The 27,279-nt window shown below is 39.0% G+C and overlaps 1 protein-coding gene across 1 annotated transcript in view; it reads right to left on the bottom strand.

The window, feature by feature from the left end:
• KCNU1 (potassium calcium-activated channel subfamily U member 1) overlaps positions 1–27,279 on the bottom strand; it is a 162,382-nt gene that overhangs the window by 54,388 nt on the left and 80,715 nt on the right. The window contains exon 19 of the mRNA XM_025394530.1: positions 23,812–23,929. Coding sequence (XP_025250315.1) covers positions 23,812–23,929 — 118 coding nt within the window. The remainder of the gene's footprint in view (positions 1–23,811; positions 23,930–27,279) is intronic.

The following is a 27,279-nucleotide window of genomic DNA, read 5'->3' as shown; positions in this document are numbered from 1 at the left end:
TGAGATACCACCTTTACTCCAGCCAGAATGGCCATTATTAAAAGTCAAAAAACAATGGATGTGGTGAAAAGGGAGTGCTTCTACATGGTTGGTGGGAATGGAAATTAGTACAATCTGTATGGAAAACAGTATGGAGATTTCTCAGAGAACCACAAGTAGATCTACCACTCAATTCAGCAATCCCACTACTGGGTATCTACCCAAAGACAATATAAGTAATTATATCAAAAAGACACCTACACACATATGTTTATTGCAGCACAATTCACAATTGTAAAGATATGGAAACAACCTATATGCTCATCAACTGATGAGTGGATAAAGAAAATGTGGCATATATACACCGTGGAATACTACACAGCCGTTAAAAAGAACAAAATAATGTATTTTGTCGCAACTTGGATGAAAGTAGAGTCCATTATTCTAAGTGAAGTAACTCAGTAATGGAAAACCAAATACTGTATGTTCTGACTTATAAGTGGGAGCTAAGCTATGGGTATGCAAAGGCATACAGAGTGGTATAATGGCCATTGAAGACTCAGAAGGGGGACACTGGAAGGAGGATGAGAGATAAAAAAAACTACATATTGGGTACAATGTATACTGCTTTGGTGACAGGTACACTAAAATTTCAGACTTCACCACGATGCAATTCATCCATGTAACCAAAAAACCACTTGTCCCCCTAAAGCAGACGTTAAAAAATTATTAAGTCTCTACCCAAAGGTAAACATGGGTCTCATGTTGCACGCACATTCATAGCTTTTCCTGTAACCTGTTGAATACATATGTTTTGCCAACCTGTTCAACATAAAGCTCCTAGCTCAACCCCTTTTCCTTTGAAATTCCTGTCTCTGTTTTTTCCTGAAGGCTCACTTCCCAGCTTGTGGGATGGCCACCTTACAGGCTGTAACCTTTTACAAGAAATAAAGTCTCCTTTCCGAATTTATAAATTGTGTGATTTTAAACTGAACATCTCAGAGAGTGTTTTGTTTTATTTTTGGCTTTTTGCATTCTTTGCAACTTTGTTTTACAATGGGATATGTTGTATTAGATAATAAGAACTGAGGTAAATAGGTGTTCAGTGTGAGATTTTATGTTAATCTAGCTGGGAATTGCACTATTGTTTGCTGTAGCTGTAGTTTTCAGTGGCTCCAAATTCCCCTAGTGTCATTGTTTTTGTCTACTTTGTTGTCTTCGGGTTTTCCTAAGAACTCCTTCTTGAATAATCTGTACCTTGCACCTCTTTCAACTATAATTCACTTTTGTCATACTGAAGCCCTATTGGTGTGGTGGTAATGTGTGGGATACAGGAAGATTATATGATTGTATGATGAAGTCTCAGATTTTTAGTGGGTCTGTTTTTGGAGGCTGTGACCATCAGCATGGATCTTAACTCCCCACATTTCTCCGTTCTTCTTCAGGTGATACAGGGGTAGAGTAGGAGACATGCCATTCCCTCAGCTGAGGCAAAGCCCTGGGAAAGTATATTTTTTTTTCCTTGGACAGCAGGCCCTTGTAATGGAGAATGTTCTGATTCTATTTCTTTTTACATTTTTTTTAGACAGAGTCTTGCTCTGTGGCCCAAGCTGGGGTGCAGTGGCACAATCTTGACTCACCACAACCTCCGCCTCCTGGGTTCAAGCGATTCTCCTGCCTCAGCCTCCAGAGTAGCTGGGATTACAGGCGCCCACTACCTGACCAGCTAATTTTTGTATTTTTAGTAGAGATGGGGTTTCGCCATATTGGCCAGACTAGTCTCGAACTCCTGCCTTCAAGTTTTTAAATTTTTTAAATTTGAGACAGAGTTTCACTCTGTCACTCAGGCTGGAGTGCAGTGGTGTGATCTCACACACTGCAACCTCCGCCTCCTGGCTTCAAGCGATTCTCCTGGCTCCAAGTGATTCTCCTGCCTCGACCTCCCCAGTTGCTGGAATTACGGGCACCCATCAACATGCCCAGCTAATTTTGGTATTTTTACTAAAGACGTGGTTTCATCATGTTGGCCAGGCTGGTCTTCAACTCCTGACCTCAAGTGGATCCCTCCGCCTTGGCCTCCCAAAGTGCTAGGATTATAGGCGTGAGCCACCGTGCCTGGCCTCTGGCTGTATTTCACAATGGTTACTCTTTCTCTCACCCTGCCAGAGTCTCTGAGGGAATTTTTCTAGGCCTTTCACTGGAAAAATCCTGGAACTTGGTAGAATTCCTGAAGGCAAAACCCTCCAAAGTGTGCCCCCAGGAGTTTCTCATTCTATACCTTATCCACACTCAACCTGTAGTAATTTGTCCCAGTTATCATGTAAATATTCCTACTAGCTTACAGCTTCAGTGCTTCCCCCAGTGAACAGATCTCAGCTGTGATTCTGCACATTTCTGGATTTTGCCCTATAACTTCAGTTTCACTGATGGGCCATGAAAAGTCTCTAATTTCTCAGTTTGTTTAGTTTTTTGTTATTGTAAGGACAGGAGTAATGACTTCAAAGATCTTTACAAGTCAGAGTTAAAACTGGAAATTCAACCACAGCTTTCCTTATTCACTAAGACTGCTTCTCCTAGGCCACAGAAACAGAAGGCTTGGTTTTCTTCCTTTTATTCCCCCCCCCCGTTTTTGTTGTTGTTGTTGTTGTTGTTGTTTGTTTTTTTCTGTATTTTGGGTTTTTTTTTTTTTTTTTCCTTTTTTTGAGATGGAACCTCACTCTTTTTCCCAGACTGGAGTGCAGTGGCTCAATCTCGGCTCACTGCAACCTTCACCTCCCGGGTTCAAGCGATTCTGCTGCCTCAGCCTCCAGAGTAGCTGGGAGTACAGGTTTGCCCTACCACACCTGGCTAATTTTTGTACTTTTAGTAGAGACATGGTTTCGCTATGTTAGCCAGAGTGGTCTGGAACTCTTGACCTCAGGTGATCCACCCGCCTCAGACTCCCAAAGTTCTGGGATTACAGGCATGAGCCACCGCGCCCGGGTATTGGTTTTCAAATGTGGTTCACATCACAGCATACCTCCGCCACGCGTTTAACCTGAAAACTCCCCTTTCAGTAATTAAATACACTTTCTTCACGGGTCATTATGATGTGATTTATGACATATGTGTAATTGTCAGAATTACTGTGGGTAATTAAAATATGAAGTGAATGCTGCCAGAGGCTTCAGTCCCTCTCAATGTCCTCATTAAAAATCAGGAGCTGACCAAATTATAAATAGACTGGTTTGCACAAGTTCCCAGCAAAACCTAATTATGAAACTTATCCTTATTCTATCAGAACTCACTCCATTAGTCATGCAAATTCTGAAAATGATTAAGTTATTTTATGTGCTGGAATTGTGGAATTAATAATAAAGAGGTGGGTAGCAGTAATTAGCCATTACTATGAAACTTCATTATCTCAGGTCACTCTGGGTCAAAGTTGCATGTCTTCCCAACCCCACACCCAACACACTGAAGATGCATCCCTACCTTTAAGATAGTTTAATACACGATTTAATGGTTTTAGTGAATTTATGATAACTTTTTTAAATGAAAGCTAAGCTAGGAGAAGGAAGAGGATTTATGAACGCTGTATGAGGTAGTATTTTGCAACTGATTGGACACAGATATTTGGCAACTATAATCAGCAGAAGTCTTTTTTTTTTTTTTTTTTTTTTTTTAAAAGAACAGGGTCTGGCTCTGTCATCCAGGCTAGAGTGCAATGACATCATCTCAGCTCACTGCAGCCTCAACCTCCTGGGCTCAAATGATCCTCCCACTTCAGCCTCCCAAGTAGCTGGAATTACAGGCATATGCCACCACACCTGGCTAATTTTTGCATTTTTTTTTTTTTTTTTTTTTTGTAGAGACAGGGTTTCACCATGTTGCCCAGGCTGGCCTTGAACTCCTGGGCTCAAGTGATCCTCCCACCTCTGCCTTCCCAAGTGCTGGGATTACAGGCGTGAGCCATGGTGCCCAGCCAGTGGGAGTCTTTCTTCCCAGAAAAGGCAAAGCACAACAAGGAGAAATTAGTTACCCTGAGGTTGTTTCTGGATATGGCAGCTGGAACAGGAGTAAATGATAAAGTTCAAAGCTTAGATGATTATGTCTCATTTTCTCTCTAATTTCACATATAGGGGATTTAGCCTAGAGAGAATAAATGACTGCCAGTTACTAAGAGAGCCAGATATCAAGCCTAGTGCTATGTGTCTCTTCTTTAAAGCGTGATAGGCAACCAACTGATGAGGAAATTGGTGAGCATCAACTTTCTCAGCATGTTGAGAGAACTTTGATGGCTGGTCACGCTAAATGTTCAGAGGAAAGAAAAGATAATTCACTGATTGTTCAGCTTGGTGAATTATAGCCTCTCATGAGACAAGAAAATAACTATGTGGAAACACAGATATCATGATGCTTATTCAGAAGATGCTAAGAACTTTGATGACTCATTCAATATATCTCTGGATAAGTAAAAGCAAATAAAATGCAAAAGATAAGGAAGACAAAAAAGAGATGGATAGAAAAGGAAGGGAAGGAGAAGAAAGAAAAAAAGAGAAATGCATATTTTATAGATTGATTCTATATATAAGAGTTAAACAAATGTGGTGGACCTGGTGGCTCACGCCTGTAATCTCAGCACTTTGGGAGGCCGAGGTGGGAGGATCACCTGAGGTCAGGAGTTTGAGACCAGCCTGACCAACATGGAGAAACCCCATCTCTACTAAAAATACAAAATTAGCTGGACGTGGTGGTGCATGCCTGTAATCCCAGCTACTCAGGAGGCTGAGGCAGGAGAATCACTTGAACCTGGGAGGAGGTTGCAGTGAGCCGAGATCGTGCCATTGTACTCCAGCCTGGGCAACAAGAGCAAAACTCCATCTCAAAACAAACAAACAAACAAACAAGCAAACAAAAAAAAAACCAGTGAAATGTTTATGTATCAGTTAGCCTATGGGGGCTCAGTGCTGCCAATTTGGTGAGGACAATGGGGTTTACGCAAATGTCCCTTTGTAGAGGCAATGGGAGAAAAGAAGCAGAGAAGGGGCAAGAGGTATCTCTCACAGGAATACAGAAATTCTAGCTCTGCATACATAACTAATTGACTGCCTTTGTAAACTCAACTATCTGAAATTCACACTTCTACACACTCTCTCTCTGGGTTAAGGACAGAAAACTTTCTGTGCTACTCAAGAATGAGATCTCAAATGAGAAGGAGCAATGCTGTGAACTTTGCCTGGAAAGAAACAGTCCTCCACAGCCCTGCCGGTTTTAGGTGTGACTGGTAAATATGGACTTTTAAATGGGCTTATCCAAGTGACATCCTCACATGAATGAGACAAACAGAGAGAAACCCATATGAAAGGTCCTTTTGGAAATGACATAAAAGAAGAAACGATTGAGACAAGGGAGTCAAGAGGTGTGGTAAAAGAGAATGGGTCTCTTTGTGGAGAGGCTGTAGATGACTGTCTGCAAATCACTCCTAGTAAGGTAGCACTTTTAAGAGATAATGGCGAAAGGACTGAATATTTAGGGATCTGGGGATGAGGAGATGAATAACAGAGATTGATAAACTCGTGAAGATGCAGAGCTTTATAGGAGGGAAGGTAAGAATCTGGCTGTAACATGGCGACTCAAATACCTATCTTTGACAAATGTTGGGGCCAGTAAACTTGAATGTGTGTGTGTGTGTGTGTGTGTGTGTGTGTGTGTGTGTGTGTGTGAGATTTGACTTTTCCCAGCAACATCACGAGGCAGGCAGGAAAAAATATTTTTATCCACATTTTATGATGAAGAGAAATTAAGTGACTCATTCAAAGTCCCAAGATGGTGAGCAATGAATTTGAATTCCAGACACTCAGGTTTTGTGTCTATTATATGTTCCTCTATAATATGCTAGTACTTTGTACAACTACTCAGAATGAATGTAGTAGTGTGTGTGGAGACTAAGTGAGGAAAATTTCATGTTTCCCCCATCCCCTCAAAAAAGTTGGTTGGCTTGACCAGGTGAAACGGCTCACTTCTGTAACTCCAGTGATTTGGGAAGTCAAGGTGGGAGGATCACTTGAAGCCAGGAGTTTGAAACCAAAGTGGGCAACACAGTGAGACCCTATCCCTACCAAAAATTTTAAAAATTAGCTGGGCATGGTGGTTCATGACTGTTGCACTAGTTACCCCAGAGGCTAAGGTGGGAGGATTGCTCAAGCCTGCTGTGATGGTGCCACTGCATTCCAGCCTAGATGACAGAGCAAGACCCTCTCTCAAAAAAAAAAAAAACCAGTTGGCTGGCCTTTTAGTGAGTTAACTTTCTCTCCTCCTTCAATGGTTGCAAAGCCTCAGAACTTTGCAGAAGGGCTCCTGAAAGGGTTGGTGGCTGCCTGGTCCTGTCAGTGGGGGCAGCTAATGACCCCTAAAGGCACACTGCCTTCAGTGTGTAGGAACTCTTAGAGCACCATGTTCTGCCTCCTCTGTGAGATATTGAGAACTTCCAGGGTGCTCCTTTTATTTATTTTATATTGATGCCCAGGGCCCTGCAAAGCAATCCACATTACTCAGAATCCTTCATGCCCCACCCCCAAGCCCAACAACAGGATGTTTGCAGTATTAGTCACTTACTCAAAGAATATTCAATTATTTCTGTGCATCTTTCTTTTTGTTCTACCAGATTTTCTTTTTTAATTTCTCAGCTTTTTAGGAAAAAAGTAACATGACACATTTACCTCCAAATGTGGAGGTGGGTGTCTCAGCAAGAGGCACTCAGGAAAAAAAGGCATTTGAAAACTGCAATTTTTGGCTGCTGGTGCCAGATACAGCCACCTCATCTCTTGCTTGAAACCCAAACAGGGTGACTGCCAGTCAGGAATTCCAACCAGCTGGTGGGATTGGCCTAAAGCATCTGACAAAGGGATCCCTTTCCTCAACAGCAACTTCCCCACCTCTTTCTCGCTCCCTTTTGCTTGAGAATGCACAGTTTTGCACTTGTCCTTCATACCAATAACTGGAGGGTGGGAATTATTCAGAAAGCCTGTGTTCGACACCCCATCTGTTCATTTCTGACAGCAATATATAATGTAAGGCTATAAAAACTTGAAAAATAATGCAACATAAAAAGGGATTGACTCAGCTCCAAGAGGCCATAAATGGTAACAAATACCACTGGATGATTTATTTCATGCTGCAATCTTTACAGTAAGTCATCTTTCAGACATTTCCTTGTGACAGGTTTTAATAATATTAATGCCCAGAGCAATCCAAATCATCGCCAATAGACGTATTTATCAAGCTGCCAATCCGAGTAAATGAAATTCTATAAGCAATAATGTAACATGTTTAAAAGAAGCTAATAAAACAAGTCAGCAGAGAAATATTACTTCAAAGTATTCTCTCCCTCTAATCCAGTCCTGCATGTTATACAGCCAAAATGCAAATCTTTCCATACTTGATTTATTGCTCCAAAAATACCAATGACCTTTTCCCAAGCTTCTGTATATTCACTCTCATACATTCATAAAGCCTGCAGTACATCCTGCCAGAGTTGCTGCACACTGGAGTGCTTAGCATTTATTGTTATGTTTGTCCTGCTTTTACGCAAGTACTTGATTGGCGGCTGGAGTGAATAACGTCTAAGTTTCCAAACCTTATTAAAATGTAACAAATACCCGAACCATAAACCAATCTTTTACAGTGCCCACTCGAGGCAGGCCTTCCAGAAGATCTGAGAAAGTGACTTGAGCAAAGTCCCAGTGATTTACTACTATAGTTGCCAGGTAAATTTCACCTGAGGGAAAGCCAATCTGCATTTTCCTTCAATCAGGTTTGCTTTGCTTTGTACTAATTTTTTTTCTTATTCCTGTAGATCACAGTACGCCAGCTGTTGAAGCGTTCGGCATTTCAAATGCAGCTCAAGATCTGCCTCCTGCAGGAAGCCTTCCTTATTAATTTCACTATTTTTCTGATCTCTAGCACAATACCTGACCCATCCCTCAACACAGCTTTCTCATTCATAAATTCACGAAAGCACAATGAATATCAAAGGCACTCAACAAATATTAGATGGAAATATGCTCTGCATTAATGTATTCAATCGATTCTGCAATTAATTGATGGCTAATTTTTGTTGCATACCAGACACATACTTCTCAAGGTTAGATTTATACCACAAGTGTGTGTTATACCACTGTGTACCTAGTAGGTATAGCAAAAATATAATTTTATACAAAACTATAGCATATTATGTGTATATATATAACATAAAAATATATTTTTATATATCTCATATATTTCTCATATATATATATATATACGCACATGCACACACACACATGCCTGAATTGCACAAGTACTTGATTGGCAGCTGCAGTGAATAACATCTAAGTTTCCAAGCCTTATTAAAATGCAAGAAATACCCAAGCCATAAACCAATCTTTTACAGTGCCCACTCAATGTAGGCCTTCCAGAAGATCTGAGAAAGTGACTTCAGCAAAGTCCCAATGATTTACTATCATAGTTGCTAGGTAAATTTCACCTGGGGGAAAGCCAGTGTACATTTCCCTATATATAAAATTGTTCATAAATAATATATAAAACATATATAATGTATTAAAATGTATTATATATTTATATACATATACAATCATATAAAATATGTAAATACTTTTAAGCATTATACTGTCAATTAAGGCAGATATGCATGTATAATTATATTTTATATATATAAAATATACACATATGGCCTAATTGATGTGATAATGCTTAAAAGTATTTTTTTACTATGGCTATTGTTTTTGTGTTTATTTGGAATAAATCCTTTGGCGTTTCTTCCAAGTCTGTGTCTGCACTTCTTTACTTCTTTGAGAACTATTTCATCCCCTACCCAATGGTCAAGTTTGTTCCCAATGTCTCCACTTCCTGATATAACACAGAAAGCTGACTTGACTTGAGTCAATCGGATACTCTCATAATAAGAAACAGAGAAACTGAGAAGCTAGTCACCTAGTTTGTGAGCAGGGATATGACTTCAGTACAGGGACAACCACCTGCTGCTTTACAGAGGTAAAGAGAGTCTTTGTGCAGTGTGAGGTCTACACAACAGCTCACGTGGACCCATGGCAGAGTGCAGCTGAGAGGGCATCCTCCTTGGGTGGGGCACACAGATTTTCCATTCCTGGTTCCAGTCTCACCTGAAGGCCAACATCACTTTCTCCCTTAGAGTTTTTCTGATCTGAAATTCCTTATCAGAAATTTTCTTGTCTTTATTTTTAATTGGTTTATCTTACTTGCAACTAATTGGGCATTATTTAAAATATTTATATTTTATTGCTAAATTAGCTTTTTAAAATACCACATGAGAGGCACATTTTTGTTTGAAAAGAGATCATTCCTTATAATGAGAAGCTAGATATTTTTGGGATGTTAATAAAATACAAAATCCTTTTCATCTTGGTAATCTGGGGTATTTAGAATTGAGTTTTGGAATATTCTTGGAATGCAGGGAGAATTTATTAGGCAAACATGGGAAGACAGAAACACATTCTATGTATACACACAGGACCAAGGCAGATAAGAAGTATAATGCATATTTGGACAAGTGAGAGGGTAGAATATAGTTTGAGTTAAGAGGGCTTTTGAGAGATAGAAACTATATGATAAAGGGCATTGTTAAGGATTTTGATCTCATTCTTAAGGGCATGGAAAAACCATTCCAGGGAAGCAGTATTTCACATTTTCATTTTTGCTGCATCCCTCAAGCTGTGATATAAAAACAGAGAAGAAGGGACAAGTATAGATATGGGAAGACCACACCAGAGGATATTTCAGTGTTTGTCTAGGAAGAGAAGATGGTAGCTTGATTTGGGATTAGAATTAAAAATGGAAAAACTAGGCCAGGTGTGGCGGCTCATGCCTGTAATCCCAGCACTTTGGGAGGCCGAGGCAGGAGGATCACCTGAGGTCAGAAGTTTGAGACTAGTCTGGCCAACACAGGGAAACTCCATCTCTACTAAAAATACAAAAATCAGCTGGGTGTGGTGGTGGGCACCTGTAATCTCAGCTACTTGGGAGGCTGAGGCATGAGAATCGCTTGAACCCAGGAGACGGAGGTTGCAGTGAGCCGAGACCACACCATTGCACTTCAGCCTGGGCAACAAGAGTGAAACTCTGTCTCAAACAAAAAAAAAAAAAAAAAAAAAAAAAGGAAAAACTAGAGATTCAAGAAATTCTTAGGAATAAAATAGAGAAAGCAAGAGGGTTGACTGAACTGAGGAGAGAAACCCTTCTCACATCTTCCTCACTTGATTCTGTGAACCCTTACCCCACCTGCTAGCCCAGGTGTGAACAATCTGCAGCCCCTGCTGGGTTCACATTGATCGTCTGCTTTGCCCTTTGTTTTTGCTTATTTTAGAGTGTGTTTCTAAGTGCAGGTAACAGAAAGTTAGAGAGAAATCAGGTGCTTGGGAAAAGTGTTGATTTTATAATTGTATTCTCTAATTTGGTATAGTAAATTATTTTTCCAGAATCCAGTTGCTCTTCCTACTTCTGTTTCTTCTCTTGTCTCCTCAAGTGCTTTCTGCTTCAGTGCTCCCATCACCAACATCTGGCCTTGTGTATGTGCTGTGATTCTTAGGGTAGAAACAGACCAGCTAGGGGGTGTATTATTAGACAAGGTTTTGAAGAAACCTCTTATCCCCTGACATTTTGATATCCATACCTACATACACACCCACCTTGGAAAGTACTGTTTCATCTCTTCTCTACTCTTATTTTTTGGCTTGCAAAAGTACTAGAACCAAATGTAGTGGCTGTAAGGTGAACTGAAGAAGAGGAAAGGAGGAAGAAGGGGAATGAGGAGGAGAACTTGCGGCAGCTCCACAGATCTGGAGGTAAGAATCTGGTGTAAGATTCTGGGTAAGAATGTCTGGTGACAGAGCACCTCATTAGGAATGCCTACCCTGCCCTGTCTCCAAGAAAGAAGATGGTTCCAGGTGGGAAGATAGACCTTGAAAGACTGTTGGAAGGAGGGATAGAATCAGGGTTGACAGAGATGATCTGCTTGTATAATTATACAAAGATGTTTCTTCTGCGATCTTATTCCTGATTCCCTAAAGATTGAGAGTCCTCTGACATAGCTCTTGGACTTTGAAAAACAGAAAAATGTAAAAGCCACCCAGGATGGTTCCTTGTCTGTTTTCTTTTTTAATACATTCACTCAAATCTTTCCTGATTAGCTTTAAAGAAACCCAGATAGCATCTATGTAGAGAAGTCAAAGCCTTATGCCAGTGGGTTCATAGATTTTTTATTTTTATATATTTATTTATTTTTGCCTAGCTCAGAACTTGTCCTGGGTGGCCCTACGGGATGCATGATGGAAATCAATTAGTTTGAGTGGGACCTGGGTTGCTGTGGGAAGGAGATACTGGTGCTGTTCCTGGAAGACTAAACTCACAAGCCAAGCAGATACCTGGCCCTGAAAATCCCTTCAAATTGTCTTTTGCCTCTGAGTTATCTCTAAGTCTCTTAAAACTGGTTTCCAAGTTTTAAGATTCATTAAAGAATTCCTGAAAAGAATAAAACAGAAGTCAATTGACAAAAAAGAAGGCACGTTGTCCAAGGTCCTGGCAGCAGATAACTATGCTGTGGGCAACAGCTGAAACCAGGGATTTTTAGAAAGATCTCTGCATATTTATATTTATACCTAAACAGTGTAAAATCCAGGCACCAGGCTTGACTGAGTATAAAATCAAACCATATTTCAGTTGAAGCAAAGCCAGCTAATCTGAATGAAAATATTTTTCTTAAAAATATTGTTTTATGAACTAGAACAGTGTGGCGATTCCTCAAGGATCTAGAACTAGAAATACCATTTGACCCAGCCATCCCATTACTGGGGATATACCCAAAGGATTATAAGTCATGCTGCTATAAAGACACATGCACACGTATGTTTATTGCGGCACTATTCACAATAGTAGTGACTTGGAATCAATCCAAATGTCCATCAGTGACAGACTGGATTAAGAAAATGTGGCACATATACACCATGGAATACTATGCAGCCATAAAAAAGGATGAGTTCGTGTCCTTTGTAGAGACATGGATGCAGCTGGAAACCATCATTCTCAGCAAACTATCGCAAGAACAGAAAACCAAATACCGCATGTTCTCACTCACAGGTGGGAACTGAACAATGAGATCACTTGGACACAGGAAGGGGAACATCACACACTGGGTCCTATTGTGGGGAGAGGGGAGGGGGGAGGGATAGCATTAGGAGATATACCTAATGTAAATGACGAGTTAATGGGTGCAGCACACCAACATAGCACATGTATACATATGTAACAAACTTGCACGTTGTGCACATGTACCCTAGAACTTAAAGTATAATAAAAAAAAATTATTTTATGAACTAGAAATTTTAATGTGCTCTTTACTTGTAATAAAATGTGAATATAAAGGTATTAATCATAATTATTACATGCAATAAGTAAACAAAAACTGGACATTTTTATTTTGGAAGGTCATTTGCATTGTTGTCAATTACAAAGTCATATCACTGGATTAAAAGGCTACTTTGAATCAAAGTCTGTAAATTTTGCCACTCCTTATTTTTGGCTCTTCTAGATCTCCCAGTATATATATAATATATCTGTAATATGTGTGTGTGTGTGTGTATATCTGTAATGTATATGTTATATATAATATGTTATATATAACATATAATATATAATATATAACAATAACCTATATAACATAGTGTATGTTATTATGTATTATATATTATATATAACATAATATATAATAAAATATACAATACATTATATAGTATATCTGTAATATATATTATATATCTGTAATGTATATATGTAACACATGTAAGTATTGGTATGTATGAATAAGTCATACATATGTGTGTATACATATACACACATACATGTGATTTATTTTGGTTGTTTCTTATGTGGCAACATGAAAATCTTCCCCTAAAGAGTAATATATCTGCAATATGTGCACTAGCAATTCTAAAAAAATGCATTAAAAGATTTCTTCCATTATCTAAACAGAACATTTTAGAAGTTAGGGACAGACTGAAAATGGCAGCTTCTTTCATACTTACACATGGCCTTATGATTTTTTTTAACTAGCTTTTTCCCCACTGGTACCTCAAATGTAAATGAGATATAATGCCACCTACATTCATTAGGAGGAAACCAGGAAGCAGAAGGGCAGCAATCTGGCTGGGTTATGATTGGAACTGGGCTTAGAACCCCTCTGGGAGGAAGAGAGGGGTTCTAAGGAAGCAACAGAACCCCTCTGGGAGGAAGAGAGGGGTTCTAAGGAAGGAACAGAACCCCTCTGGTGGAACAGAGAGCAGGGAGGGAAAGGGACGTTCGAGGAGAAGAATTTGTTAAAGGTGCCTTTTCTTAACCTTCTCTCGGCAAGAAAGATTTTCCCAATTAAATGGGGACTGTTACAGACTCCATACTCACTCGTTCTTGATGTTTATTTTAAAAGGTATAAATAATTGTGTGAAAGCCAATAATATATTGTGTTGGGTAAGCTAATAATCTATAGTGTTGGGTAAACAGCCTTTATATTTGATGCTAAGTTGAAGAGGACAATGATGGTTGTGTCCTCACCTGACACACAGATACCCCAACACCCCTCATGAGATGAAGCCCAGCTCAGGGATGATGCCACCAAGATCTCCCACCCAGGGAGGGCACGTGGTGGCACCTGTGCCTGGGATGTCACATGAATGTCCTGCCACTCTGTACCATCTTTCAGTGAGGATAGAGTGGCGCTCCCACTATCACCCTGCGAGCAGAGGAAACTCCAGATTTTAAAATGAAAATGAGGGCTTATTTCTTATCTTTACATAAGGACTGCCCCACAGAATTCTATATAATAATCTACTCATTTACAGTGTAAAACAGAACAGCATTTAGGAAAAAAAAATGCATTTCCACATGTTTTAAGGAACATGACTATTGCTTAAAGCGAGATGGGCTTATAAATAAAAAAGAATGGTGACTACTCGGCTTTTCCTGGGGCTTTGAAGAGAATTGAGTAGGTTTCCAGGGAGTCAGGTTATTTGGTTTACTTCTTAGCACTATCTTCAGCAATATTTCAGAGTGAAATAAGTAAAATATCTGTTCCTTTTCATTTGGCAGCAGAAAAGATCCAGGGAAAAAAATAAATAAGAAATATGTAATCCCCACGGTGTAATCCCACGGTATGGAAACTCACTTCTCTTAAATACCTCCCTCTGGCATAATTGACTTTTCATGTGCATTTTAATAATGATATTTCAGCAGGTTGCAAGAGATTTTTTTTTTCCTCCTGTTGTTGTTGTTGTAAATTATGGCTTGGAAAAAAAGTGTTATAAATCTAATTACATTTTCACTTATATTAACAAGTCAGCACAATCTTCCGGCATGTTTACCAAGCAATTCCAATATTTACAGCTGACCTAATTGGTTGTGGGGTAGAAGCAATGAACAATATTTTATTGTCCTGATCATTGCGCATGTGCTGAAGAGAGCTGCCAAGTTGTAAAGCTGCCCAGCAACCCTGAAGTTCTGCCTGCCTTGTGCTTGCAGTCGTCAGCCAGCTGTGGAACAGAGAGCAAGGAGAGAAAAGGGCGTTCAAGGAGAAGAATTTGTTAAAGGTGCCTTTTCTTAACCCTCTCTCAGCAAGAAAGATTTTCCCAATTAAATGGGAACTATTACAGACTCCACGCTCACTTGTTCTTGATGTTTATTTTAAAAGGTATAAATAATTGTATAAAAGTCAATAATATATTGTGTTGGATAAGCCAATAATCTATAGTGTTGGGTAAGCAGCCTTTATATTTGATGCTAAGTTGAGAAGGACAATTATGGTTGTGTCCTTGACTTTCACTATCAAAAGTGGCGTGGTCTTTAGGAGCCAAGCATGGGTCTAATACAGGTGGAGAATTCTTATTTCTCTTATCTTTAAAGAAAGGGTTGGGGGTGGGGGCTGGGGGAAGGAAAGAAAGAAAGTAATTATTCTTAGTAGGCAAGGACCACATTGCTCCCTGGGGAGAATGAGACAAGGTCTACTTCTCTTACTACTAAAAGTGAATTCTGCTGCCACTTTGCCACCCCCACAAGATGTAAATTGTTGGGGTTTTTTGTTGTTGTTGTTGTTTGTTTGTTTTTTGAAATGGAGTTTTGCTCTTGTTTCCCCGGCTGGAGTGTAATGGTGCAATCTAGGCTCACTACAACCTCCACCTCCCAGAGTCAAGCGATTTTCCTGCCTCAGCCTCCCGGGTAGCTAGGATGACAGGTGTGAGCCACCACACCCAGCTAATTTTTTGTATTTTTAGTAGAGACGAGGTTTCACCATGTTGGCCAGGCTAGCCTCAAACTCCTGACCTCAGGTGATTCACCCGCCTTGGCCTCCCAAAGTGCTGGGATTACAGGCATGAGCCACCGCACCCAGCCCAAGATGTTAATTGAAATAACATTTATTTCTAAGTCCTCTGTCTTACCTACTCAAACTGTTGGTGTTAGCACAAATGCAGAATTTTAATATAATTTTAGCAGAAAGCTGCTTTGCGGTGACTCTCCAGACCTTGGGTTCAATTATTTTATGGGACACTCCTGCCTCTTGCATAGCGATAATTGCTAGCATTTATTTAATGCTTACTATTCAATGCTGGGAACTTCTCTCAAAGTCTTATACTTAATCTTTTCATAATTTCTATGAGACTGGTATTACTTATTGTACTGAGTGGGAGATCTGAGCCACAGGACAGTAAGTGACTTGCTCATGGTCACAGAGCATGAGCATCACAGAGTTGTGATCTGACACTTCACAGTTTACTGCTGGAGCCCCCACCATAGTTACAGGGCGGGGCAGTGTCCCCCTTTATCCCTCATTCTGAAGCCAAAAAGCTAACATAGCATAGCATGCGATAGGCTTTGAGATGTGGTATTGGACATACACAGAAGACTCTTCTTGGAGGTCGCCTACAATTATACCTCCCCTTTATGGTGATACCTGAAATCTGTTAGGGCTTTGTTCCTTAGCTGAAGTCTCTGATCCATGATGAAAGGGAAGCTGCCCCAGAAGGGTTAATATTTTATTCTTCTGTTTTTGCAAATGAAGTTTTAGATAATAGATGTTGATGAGGACATTTAAGTGTCTGGGGACTGTGAGCCCCTGAGAAAGATGATGGTAAGGTGTTACTCGGAGGGCAAATAACACAAACTGAAAATCAGTGCCATTTCCCTACTTCACATTTTTTTTCCCTTGGAAACTATGCAAGTCATGTCTCAAGGCCTTGAAGAGAGTTTTACTTAGAAACAGTGACTAAGCTTCACATAATCTTCACCTTGTCTTATAGAGTCGGTCTTTTATATCTGACCCTAAACAGACAAGGTCTCATTCCTGCCTTTTAGGAGATTATAAATGAGATGAAGAATAAAAGCATGCAAATACTAGTTAACTAATGCAAATAAATATATGCACTCAGTAAATGATCAGTCATCCCATCGTAATTTTTATTGCAATGATCTGAGGGCCACTTCCCCATCTTAGCAACCAGCCAAATCAATTTCCATGCCCATAATTCCAGGAGAATTGGTTTTTAGTTTTCTAAAAGACCTGTCCACAGACTCACAAAGATATTTACAAAATGCCTTGTCCCTCCTTTATCATAGTCTGTTAAGCTAGGCAGGATGAGGGAGATGAGAGTAATGGAAGAGATATGCTGAGTTTTCCATGGTACAGTTCTGATGCTTTTATGAAGCCTAAAGCTATTCTTCTGCTATTTTTAAGCAATAACAATAAAATGTTGTTTGTTAATCTAAAGAATCAGTTTATTCAATACATACTTGATAAATTATTGTGCGCGCGCTCTCTCTCTCTCTCTATATATATGGTACTTTGCTAGGATTGTGGCACATTGCTTCTCAAAAATGGGATTTTTGCCTATGAATACAAAATAAGAACTAGAAAAGAGGTATTTAGAGGATCTGAAGGAAAATATCAAGTCATCTTTTCAAAATTCTTATTTCCTGCCACCCTAACTCTTTCATCTGTTTTTGGAACTCAGGCTCATTGTGATTAAAAGTATAGTTTCTATATGTATATGTGTATGTTTATTTTCAATCCTACCCCTAGAATATCCCCATAATTATATGAGAATGTATTTTGTCCTGCTATCTTCTTTGGTCTTGCTATTGAGACCTGATGAAAATATTTATTAAACTTCATTGCAGACACATAGCCCTGCTAGGGATCCTGGTGGTCCCAAATTACACCATCAATTAAAATGAGAGAAAGCATATTTTAGGGGTTCTAGAATCTCAGGTGGAAAACCATATAATGGGAAACATAAGTGCCAATTGGACTCTTGGGGAAAGGTAACTCTGGAAGATGAAATACTGGCCATATAGTGTTACGTGAATGTAGATTTCCAGAACATGATTTGAAATGCTACAGTAAAGGTACCACTCATTAGGCACATATGAATGAAAGAACCAGAGAATGCTTGTGATTTCCTAGTTATGGGCTACATTACACTCAAACAGGAAAGTCTATGCTTGTCTGGAGGGAAAGTAGTTTTAGAAGCTTAATATGAAATAAGAAGGGATAAAAGGAATTGCTCAGATAATCTCATCTGAACAGTTTCTGTCGAAAGCTCAGAAATGACATGAAAAGAGCCATGTACAGTGATTGGTATCCGATCTTCTGCCCCCCGCCCCCAGGTGAACTCAGAGCCTGGCTCTCAGTAGGAGTTCAGACATTACTGAGGCTAAAAGATGGGGATTCTCTTGCCTGAATAGTTTGGGACACAGAATTCGATAAAGTGTACAGAACTGAGAGTAAAAGGGGAGGAAGGGCTCGGCTTCTTTTCCTGAGACAACATGGTATGTATGGCAGAGGAGGCATGAAAGTGAGAGGTCATAGGAAAAGGTGTCTCAGGAGTCAGGCCTGGGCATAAATTATGTAGGGCTGGAAATAGATGTGCCAGAAAAGAAACAAACAACTTCTCCCAGTTGGATTGATCCTCTTATACCCTTACGGCCAGTGCACTACTTACTAGCAAGCTTCCAGCTTGGCAAAGGCTATCCTGGCAGTCCTTCTGGATGGACTACCGTTTGGTTGGAAATGAAAGACTGCCATGGGATGACTGGAAGGCACTGGAAAATAGCCAAGGAAGGAGCTGGAATTGCCATGGAAAAGAATGTTCTGGAGGGAGAATGGCAAGTTATAGGCAGACTTGGACATGGCAAAGTGACCTTACCAATGCGAACTACTGCATCATAAATCTTCACTGAAAACCCTGCTGATATGCTTGCCAGGCTGGTGGTCTATAGATGGTGATTGTGGACAGTGAATGAAATCTTGCGAGGTCTTGAACTCTGTAACCTCTCCTCTAAAATGTGAAAGAAAGTGGTAGCAAAAACGTAGAAGTCTAAGAACCAGAGACATGATGGCAGAGGGTGACAGGAAATACAATGACAACAACACAATGAAACATTTTTCACTTGCTGTATTTTCACTATGTATATTAGGCACTACTTAAGAATTGAATCAGTACTGTCTCAACCAATCCTTACAACATTTCAATTAGATTCTAATACCATGTCATTTTACAGATGAGAAAACTGAAGCTTACAGGCTAAGAAGATGGCAATCTGGAACTCACGTCTGCCATAGGTGCTATTGCTCATGGCTAATATTTGTGGACCACTTATCCTTGAAAGAACTAAGGCTGGCTTGGACATTGGCAAAGAGAGAAAAAAATAGCATTTATGGTCCCTGGTATCTGTAAAAGAACATAGAGAGGATGGAGATGACGTTGATATTATAAATGTGATCTCATTCATAGATACCATCAAGACATGGTGAGAAAGGATGTTATATGGAAAAATATTTAGATTTCAGTATGGGCCATAAGGTGACGTAAGCAGACCCAGTGGGGAGAATTTCCAGGGAAAGACTGATAAGGCCAAACAAAACAAGTATTTCTATTAAAAATGTTTCCCTCTCCTGGCCCAGGTCTGTTATACAATGCTTGGAAATTTCTGCCTTGTTTCACCAATTAAATATCTTTCACCATTCACTTGAGATTATTCACATCTACTTTTTAGAAACTTGGATAATTTATTGTGGTTATGGTGTTATTAGTCACAACATCATACAAATTAGTTGTATCTAAACCTTTTCTTTCTAATATCTAATTAAAATCAGTTTTACTAAAGAAGAGAGTTTTGATAGAGAAGAAGCAGAGAATAGTAAATAATTGTGTAATACATAGAATGGGCAAAACTGTCCTAACTCACCCAAAATGGAATGGCCAAGGTAAAGAAATTGGAAGCTAGGACCAGGGAGCTCCGGAAATGAATGAGATTCATGTTCACTTACAATGAAACACTGCACAGGTCTAACTTTATCTCCCTGAAAAGAAACAGGAAATACTTTCTCGCTCTTATATCATATGATCCCTTGATTTAAGGACATAAAATTCAAGAGAATAGAGCTAATGTTTGTCTACTTATTCATTCAACAAATATATATTTAACTACCATCTATTAAACAGTCTTTTGTGTGCTAGCCTGACGACATAGCTGCTATTTATAACACTGCTTATTCTATGGGAAAAGAAAGACACCAGGGATACCATAAAATATTCGACAATAACTTTTGTATAAGTTAGAGCTGTCTGTAGTGCTTTAAGTACTAAGAATAGAAAATAGTAGTTTCTGAACTTACTGGAAAACCCACTGGTGGCCTGAAGATTACATCTTTAAAAATATCAAGCTCATTGTCAGCAAAACTATAAATAATATTATGTTGCTTTTGATTTGTGAATGCAAGACTATTAACGCATAAAAAATGGATCACAAATAGCACATACCACATACTTCACATTTTTTTCCCAAAAATGCCTACTAATCTCTATTAAGCCATCCAGCTTATTCTACCACTCATTGTTGTTATGGCAAACATAGATCCACTAGACACATGTTGCCAGTTTGCTAGCTGGAACTCCCTTTGCCCTACAACATAAACACAAAACAAACAAACACAAACTCTTTTCTATGGTACTAAGAGGGAGTACTATACCACTGACTCGTTAACACGGTATGTAAGTCACCCAAGCTAACCAACCCCATTGATGAAATATCACAGAGACTTACCCTCAAATGGAACATATTTGTTCAAGGATATACCACCATCTAAAAGATTATGCAGTGTGGCCTTTGTTTATTTATTTAAAGCTCTTTAACTCACGCAAACATACCTTGATTTTGAATTAAGAAGTGCAAGGGAATTAATCATCAGCTTTAGCAATCATCTGCATGGGTTACTATCACAGTCTCTGGTCTACTTGGGGTCAAAAGCATATTTAGGGATCCCCAACCAGAAACAGGGCTGACAGACCAGGTCTGCAGATGAACCAGGTTATCTGGATCCATTCTTCTTTTAGACGCCTGCTTTAAACCATTTTCTTGTTTATTACAGACAAGGGGAATTAAAACCAATGGGAAAAATTCTGATATGTTAAATTATTTTTGTTTTAACAGCTGTGCTAAAGAATAAAAAGAAAAGCCAGTGAAACTGAATGGGTAAAATTACATTTGAGAATTTTCTGTGGCGTTTGATTATCCATGGCTTGCCAACCCTTTACCATCACAGAGAAGAAGTGGGAGAGAATAAACAAAAGCACAAACATGATTGGAGCATTTTCTGTGTTATCACATATGTTGTGTTTATGTGTTCACAAACAATTTTCAAATTTGAATCATGTTTTTATGACAACTTTGCATTAACATAAACATAGTGTACACACACATGCATGCATGCACAATACCAAAATCCAAGACTGTGTTCTTGATAAATTTGAGACTTTCCCATGACACTGTACCGTGCATTCTCTCCTCTTGTCAGGCTGGCTAGCTGCTACATGGAAAATGCCACATTCCCCCCAGGCTTTATCCATGTCACACTATTCACAGGAGTTGAGATTCCCACTGTCTCCCACCTTTCCAATTCCCACCCCCCCACAGAAAGCTTTCTAGAACAATCTTTCCAGCCCTCATTGACCTTGTCTTCCCCTACCTTCTGCCAGAACCACCAATGTAGCACTTGAAAGAGTACCACTTTATTTGGCCTCTGATTGATTGATTGATTGGGTCTTATTATGTGTTTATTTTGAACTGCAAAAACTTTTTATTGTGAAAGTTTTCCAACTTTTTCCCTTGTACTTTCTAGGGAAGAAAATTAACCTATCTTTTCTGTATATTTGTACTGATGCATAATATTTGTACACATTTATGGTGTATACGTGATATTTTGATATGTGTGTAGAATGTGTAATGATCAAGCCAGGGTATTTAGAATACCCATCACCTCACGTGTGAACCCTTTCTTTGCACTGGGAGCATTTTACATCTTCTCTTTGAGTACTTTTTAAATATGCAATATATTGTTGTTAACTATAGTCAATTTACTGTGCTGTCAAAAACTAGCACTTATTCTTTCTTTGGCCTCTGATTCATTTTATGTGAATTCATCTTGTTTACCCATCTAGACAGCACGGAAGTTGAAACATGATTTCTATATTTACAAAAGCATCAAGCATGGTGCCTACTTAGCACGTACAGGCTACTCAATAAATGCCTATTCACCAACCACTTTTGGAGAAAAAGCATCTTCAGATCCCTGTGCTCATCTGTAACTGTTTTGTTGTTGGAAATAGCCAGGCAAAATCTAGGTCCCTGAAATGCCCCAAGACCTTTCCTTCAACTAGTTCTCAGTGCTTTCCCATAGGCTATCTCATCCACTTTATAAAATCTGGGAATGGAAGGCAGGAAGGGCACAAACTGTAATTCCTGGACTTTTATATTGCTCTTAGAAAGTGCATAAAAGGGAGGGAAAATTGGTGGCTCAGACGTTTGACTCCCACCCCACCTTTGGGAGGATACAGGAAAATTTCCATTAACCAGACCCAACAATCCAGAATCCTCAGGTAAACAGAAGAGAACTGTGTGTTAAAAGAAATAAGTAAATTGTATCAAAACCAAGTACAAGTAAAAGATTTATTGCGAAATCTACATCATTGGAAGGCTCTGCACTTATTACACTCTCGGCCCAATTTCAAACATCTTCCTGGCTATAAGAATTGATCATTGCAATAATAAGAAGCATTTAATGAGGACATACTAGCAGCCAGGAATCAAGCAAAGTGATTCCTTGGTACCCTTTGATCAACAGCTCCCCATTTCCCCCACCCACCACTTCTGAAAACTACCACTCCACTCTGTTCCTATGGGTTTGGCTATTTTAGAGTCCACATATAAGCAAGATCGTGCAGTATTTCTTTTTCTGTGTCTGGCTTACTTCACTTAGCATAATGTGCTTTAGGTTCATCCATGTTCCTGCAAATGGAAGAATTTCCTTCTTTATTAGGACTGAATAATATTCTGTGTGTGAGTGTATGACATTTCCTTTATCCATTCTACTTTTTTTTTTTTTTATTGACAGGCTCTCGCTCTGTCACCCAGGCTAGAGTGCAGTGGCATGAACACAATTCACTGTAGAGTCGAACTCCCAGGCTCAAAAAATCTTCTCATTTCAGTAGCCCAAGTAGTTAGGACTACAGCTGTGTGCTACCATGCCTGACTCATTTAAAAAAATTTTTTTTTTTTTTTTTTGCAGAGACAGGGTATTTCTATATTGCCCCAGGATGGTCTTGAACTCCTGGGCTCAAGCAATCCTCCCAGCTCAGCCTCTTAAAGCACTGGGATTATAGGTATGAGCTGCTATGCCTAGCCCTATTCCATTCATTTTCTGAATAACACTTAGGTTGTTTCTATATCTTGGCCATTGTGAATAGTGCTGCAATGAACATGGGAGTACAGAATTGTCTTCGAAATACTGATTTTGTTTTCTTTGAATAAATGCCCAGAAGTAGGATTGCTGGATCATATAGTAGTTTTATTCTTAATTTTTTGAAGAACTTGCATATTATTTTCCATACTGGCTGCAGCAGCAAAGTGCTTTAAATACCTAATCTCATTTAATCACTATAAAAAATCTACAAAATATTTATAACATCGTGTAATGCCAGGGTATAATGACTCTTTGATAATATATTTACCCTTAGATAATCACAGTTTTTAATCATCAAAGATCTTCCTGGTATATTATCCCTAATAAACTGAAATGTTGTCAAGATATTACAGAGTTATTTTCACTAAAGTTTGGAATGATAGAACATTTGGATTGCCCCTCTAATTAAAATCAACTAAGTAGATCACCCTCCTCCAACTCTGCTTTCTGGTTAGTGGAGGTTTCAGTGTACTAAAAAGCTGCAAGGAAAAGGGCAGGGAGGAGGGATTTATTGCCCATATTTTGCAGATGCAAAAACTAAGGCAATCACATCTTGAATGTATTGGAAATGGGGGACTGATTAACAACAGAAAAGCTATTTGGAGTTGCTAAAATTTGTCTCTAACTTACATTTCTAAAGTGCCTGAAAGGTGGTCTGAAAGAAAGTTGAGTATTTTACCTTTTGGGTTATTATGGGTACGGATGATTTGAGCCATGGAAGAAAGAGGTATATCTGATTAGCTTAATGATATAGGCGAGGTGGAGATGATTTCATTTTGGGGAGGAATGATTCCTTTGGTCAGTATAGGAGTTTATAAATACAATATATTACAATGGTTTAAATACAATATATTACCCCATATATATATATATATATATATGTGTGTGTGTGTGTGTGTGTGTGTGTGTGTGTGTGTGTGTGTGTATCCCACTGAGTCTCAGAAAAACTATAGGAGACCAGGGTTCTCTGCAGCTCTTACCTGGTGGTGAAGTCTGATATTCTTGAAGGGCTTGCATGTACCCTTGGAGGAGAATCCTGCCCTGCCATACGAGAGGAGAGTCCCTTCATACATTTTTTCACTATCTTTACCGCTGGCACTGCAATAGGATAGAAACCTCAGTGAGTTGGCACATCTCTTCACAAGGGATTTTTGGACTATTCCCCTTGGCTGAGTCATTTATAGACCCTTGACTAAGGAAAGGCTGGGGAGTCTCAGCTACAGCCTAGTTCTAAGAGGATGAATTGTAGCAAACTCTTTGGTTTCCTTCTACAGAATTAGGGAGTGCGAAAGGATTTCAATTCCATATGGTGTGTTTAAAATAAGTACCTACTGAGTAGCTGTTGCACCTTTCTAATCCATCACCCCTCCCATTTCACCCAAGTGCATTTGAGGAGCCTTCCTGCTACAGCATGTCTAGAGGCACCTTAGGACGCTAAGAAAGCATCACTCTACAAAAATCCTGTCTCCTTCCTGCAGATGCTGCCCAGGCTTGCAGTTCATTCTGCTTGGACATCACCTCCTTTTGCTTTATGTTTTCTTTGAGGCTTTCTTTATTATTAATTTTGACTTTTGAAGAATCTCGATCTTACAGTAGATGCATATCAAAGCCTTTGTGTATTTCCAAATCTGGAAATAACACAAAAGGAAATAATTTTCTTTCCTGCAGTATAGGGATACTACCATGACTTTATGAAGGGTGATTATAAGGATACATGCAAGAATGTTGAAATTAATAGATTCAATGAGCACCATGAAGCCACTTTAATATGGAAAAATGTGACAGGTGAGCCAATACTTCTTCCTGTACCTATATGTTGATATGTAATCATGCCGTTCTTATCCTGGAACCCAGATTCAACCCAAGAATCATTTTCAACCATCTAGGCTAGGTAGGCATTGTCACACAATAAGAATTTGCACTTGCTGTTGTGACTTTTAAAAAAACATATTCTAAACAATGCTTTGCAAGTTAAATACTTCTCTTCAATTTTCAAAGAGCCTGTGTAATCCGCTTGCCAGAACCTGATTGCTTGGTGATCAGAGACAGAGAGATTGTCTGAGCAGAAGTTCCTAAGGAGGTGGACCACATCAAGGGGCAGTCATCATTGATACTCCTCTTCCCCTGCCCACCCAAGTGCAGAAAGCAGACGTGACCTTTTCCTACTGTCTCAACATAAGCATTATTTCTGTACTTAGACTAACCACAGTGGGGAGTTTGTGTGGGACAAGCCCTTAATCCCAGTTATCACCTCATTTTGATCAGTGGCAGACAGAAAAAGCCATGAAGATGTCTTGGCATCCCTCTTTCTTTTGATGTAATTCTTTTCTGAACCATTCTAATCCATAAAAACATCAACTGAGTCAAAACACACTTCTGAAAGAAGGACATCCTTTGGATATGTGATTTCTCAACTTAAATTGGCAGTGACTGCATCACCCAGGTGTGCTAAGAGATGGGTTTGGAATAAGTTTACCCTACCTGTAATCCTCAGAAGCCTTCACTTGACTGATGCTTCCTTATTTCAAGGTTACATTTTGCCCTGGGGGGAATGGCTTGGGAAGGTAACACCTGAAGTAAAATCTGAGGAAGGACTAGCTGTGTTACCAGCTGTCTGTCTCTAAAGGCTGGCTGGTTGTGATGGAAACTGAATTATGGAATGTCTAAGACAACATGCCTGAACTGGCCTAGGAATTATAGAACTTTTAGGAAGTCTCTCCTTTTCTCAAAGCCTAATTCTCCAACCAATACCATTTGTCAGCTGTTAAAAAATGAGGGTTGGGGGAAGGATAAGTGGGAGGGGTGAGTGCTCTCTGTAAAACTCTCAAAATCTTTGCTAAAGCTTTGAATCTTTCCTTGAATCATTCTTAAAACCTCATCTGAAAACGCATTAATGATTTTTATAATTTTGGAAGCTTTCGTAATTATGGAAGAATGTGCATGTGTGTGGGGCGGACAGAACAGCTTGTATGGAGATTGCTGACATTTCTGATTGGTGTTGACCACCTGAAGATCAAGGACAAACTGGCCCAAGTCATCTCTTCTGATTCCTTCCAGGTCTAAATTCTATAATTCTAATTGCGTTCAAAAAGGAAGTTGAAAATTGTTTATTTACCAGGTTGCAAGATAGGGCAGATAAAGAAATTGCAACAGTTTATCCTCAGTTTCAATATTGCTTCAAATATTTGAGGAAAAAATTTTAAGAAAAAAATAAGAAGACAAAGTCCCTTCCTCAAGGCAGTAGATAGGCAATGAAGTTTCTCTGATTTCATTCTGTTTGATCATTTTATTTATTTATATTTCCTCTATCTGTGTATCTATCTATCTATCTATCTATCTATCTATCTATCTATCTATCTATCTATCTATCTATCTATCTATCTACTTACCTATAGCTAACAGTGTGCAATATATTTTAAATCTATTTTAGGCAAGGAAAGTTGAAATAGATTTTTCCTAACAGTTTAGCTAAACTGTTAATGTCATGACTTACCATGACTTCCTTATGGATACCTTACAGATTTCTAGATAAAGCATTGGATACCAAAATAAAATAAATAAATAAATAAAAATTAAAAAATAAAATTTAAAAAAAATGGGATCTGAGACCTGTAAATGACTAGAAAAAATGAAAGTTCTTCTAAATACATGGCCAACATTTTTGGTTATCTTTCTCTTTCAAAAGGTAATTCCTTTGAAAGCAACAAGCAAATCTTTCCTTTTCTGGAATACATGATAGGACTGCATTTTAAGAAATGCCTCATATGGATAGCAATAATTCCACTTATTTCTATCTCCCTCAAGAAGTTTTATCACAGTTCAAATGAGTGAAAATAATGCCTATATTATTCAGATTATCCCAAATCTTCTCCAATTTACTAAATAGCTAAATTGTTGCAATTATTTATAAAATGTAGTACTTTACCACTCATTGTGACATGCCTAAAAAGTGATATTACATATTCTAGCTAAAAACCACTACTTTTAGAAGCTGAAAAAGCAACAGGGCAACAGAGCAAGCCCATGCCTTAGTCTTGCAGAAGTGGGTTAACAGTCACCCATTTATTCCTTATTTATTTATGTATCCATTCATGATCAGAATGTCATAAAAATTATTACAGCTATGAAAAATGGCATGGATTGGCATGAAAGGAGACCAGAGCCAGGGAGGCCAAGTAGAAAGCTATTGTAGTCACTAGGATGAGAAAGAAGGCCTCAGCTGGGGCAGAAATAGTGCTAACAACTGGAAATCACGAAAGCCATACTCAACTGTACCATTAGAAGAATAACTGCAACTGACACAAATATAGGAGTGCAATATATCTGTGTAGGGTGTTTATAGGTTTGTTACCAAGTTGCTTTTCTTTTTATTGAAATTTGGTGGACATGTAGTCCTGAACTCTTAGAGAAGAAAATATGCAGGAACCATCTCCTATTCTTTCTCCTAC

This window comes from Theropithecus gelada, chromosome 8 (assembly GCF_003255815.1).
Source record: "Theropithecus gelada isolate Dixy chromosome 8, Tgel_1.0, whole genome shotgun sequence".
Lineage (NCBI taxonomy): Eukaryota > Metazoa > Chordata > Mammalia > Primates > Cercopithecidae > Theropithecus > Theropithecus gelada.
This window is presented reverse-complemented; position numbering and strand designations above follow the sequence as displayed.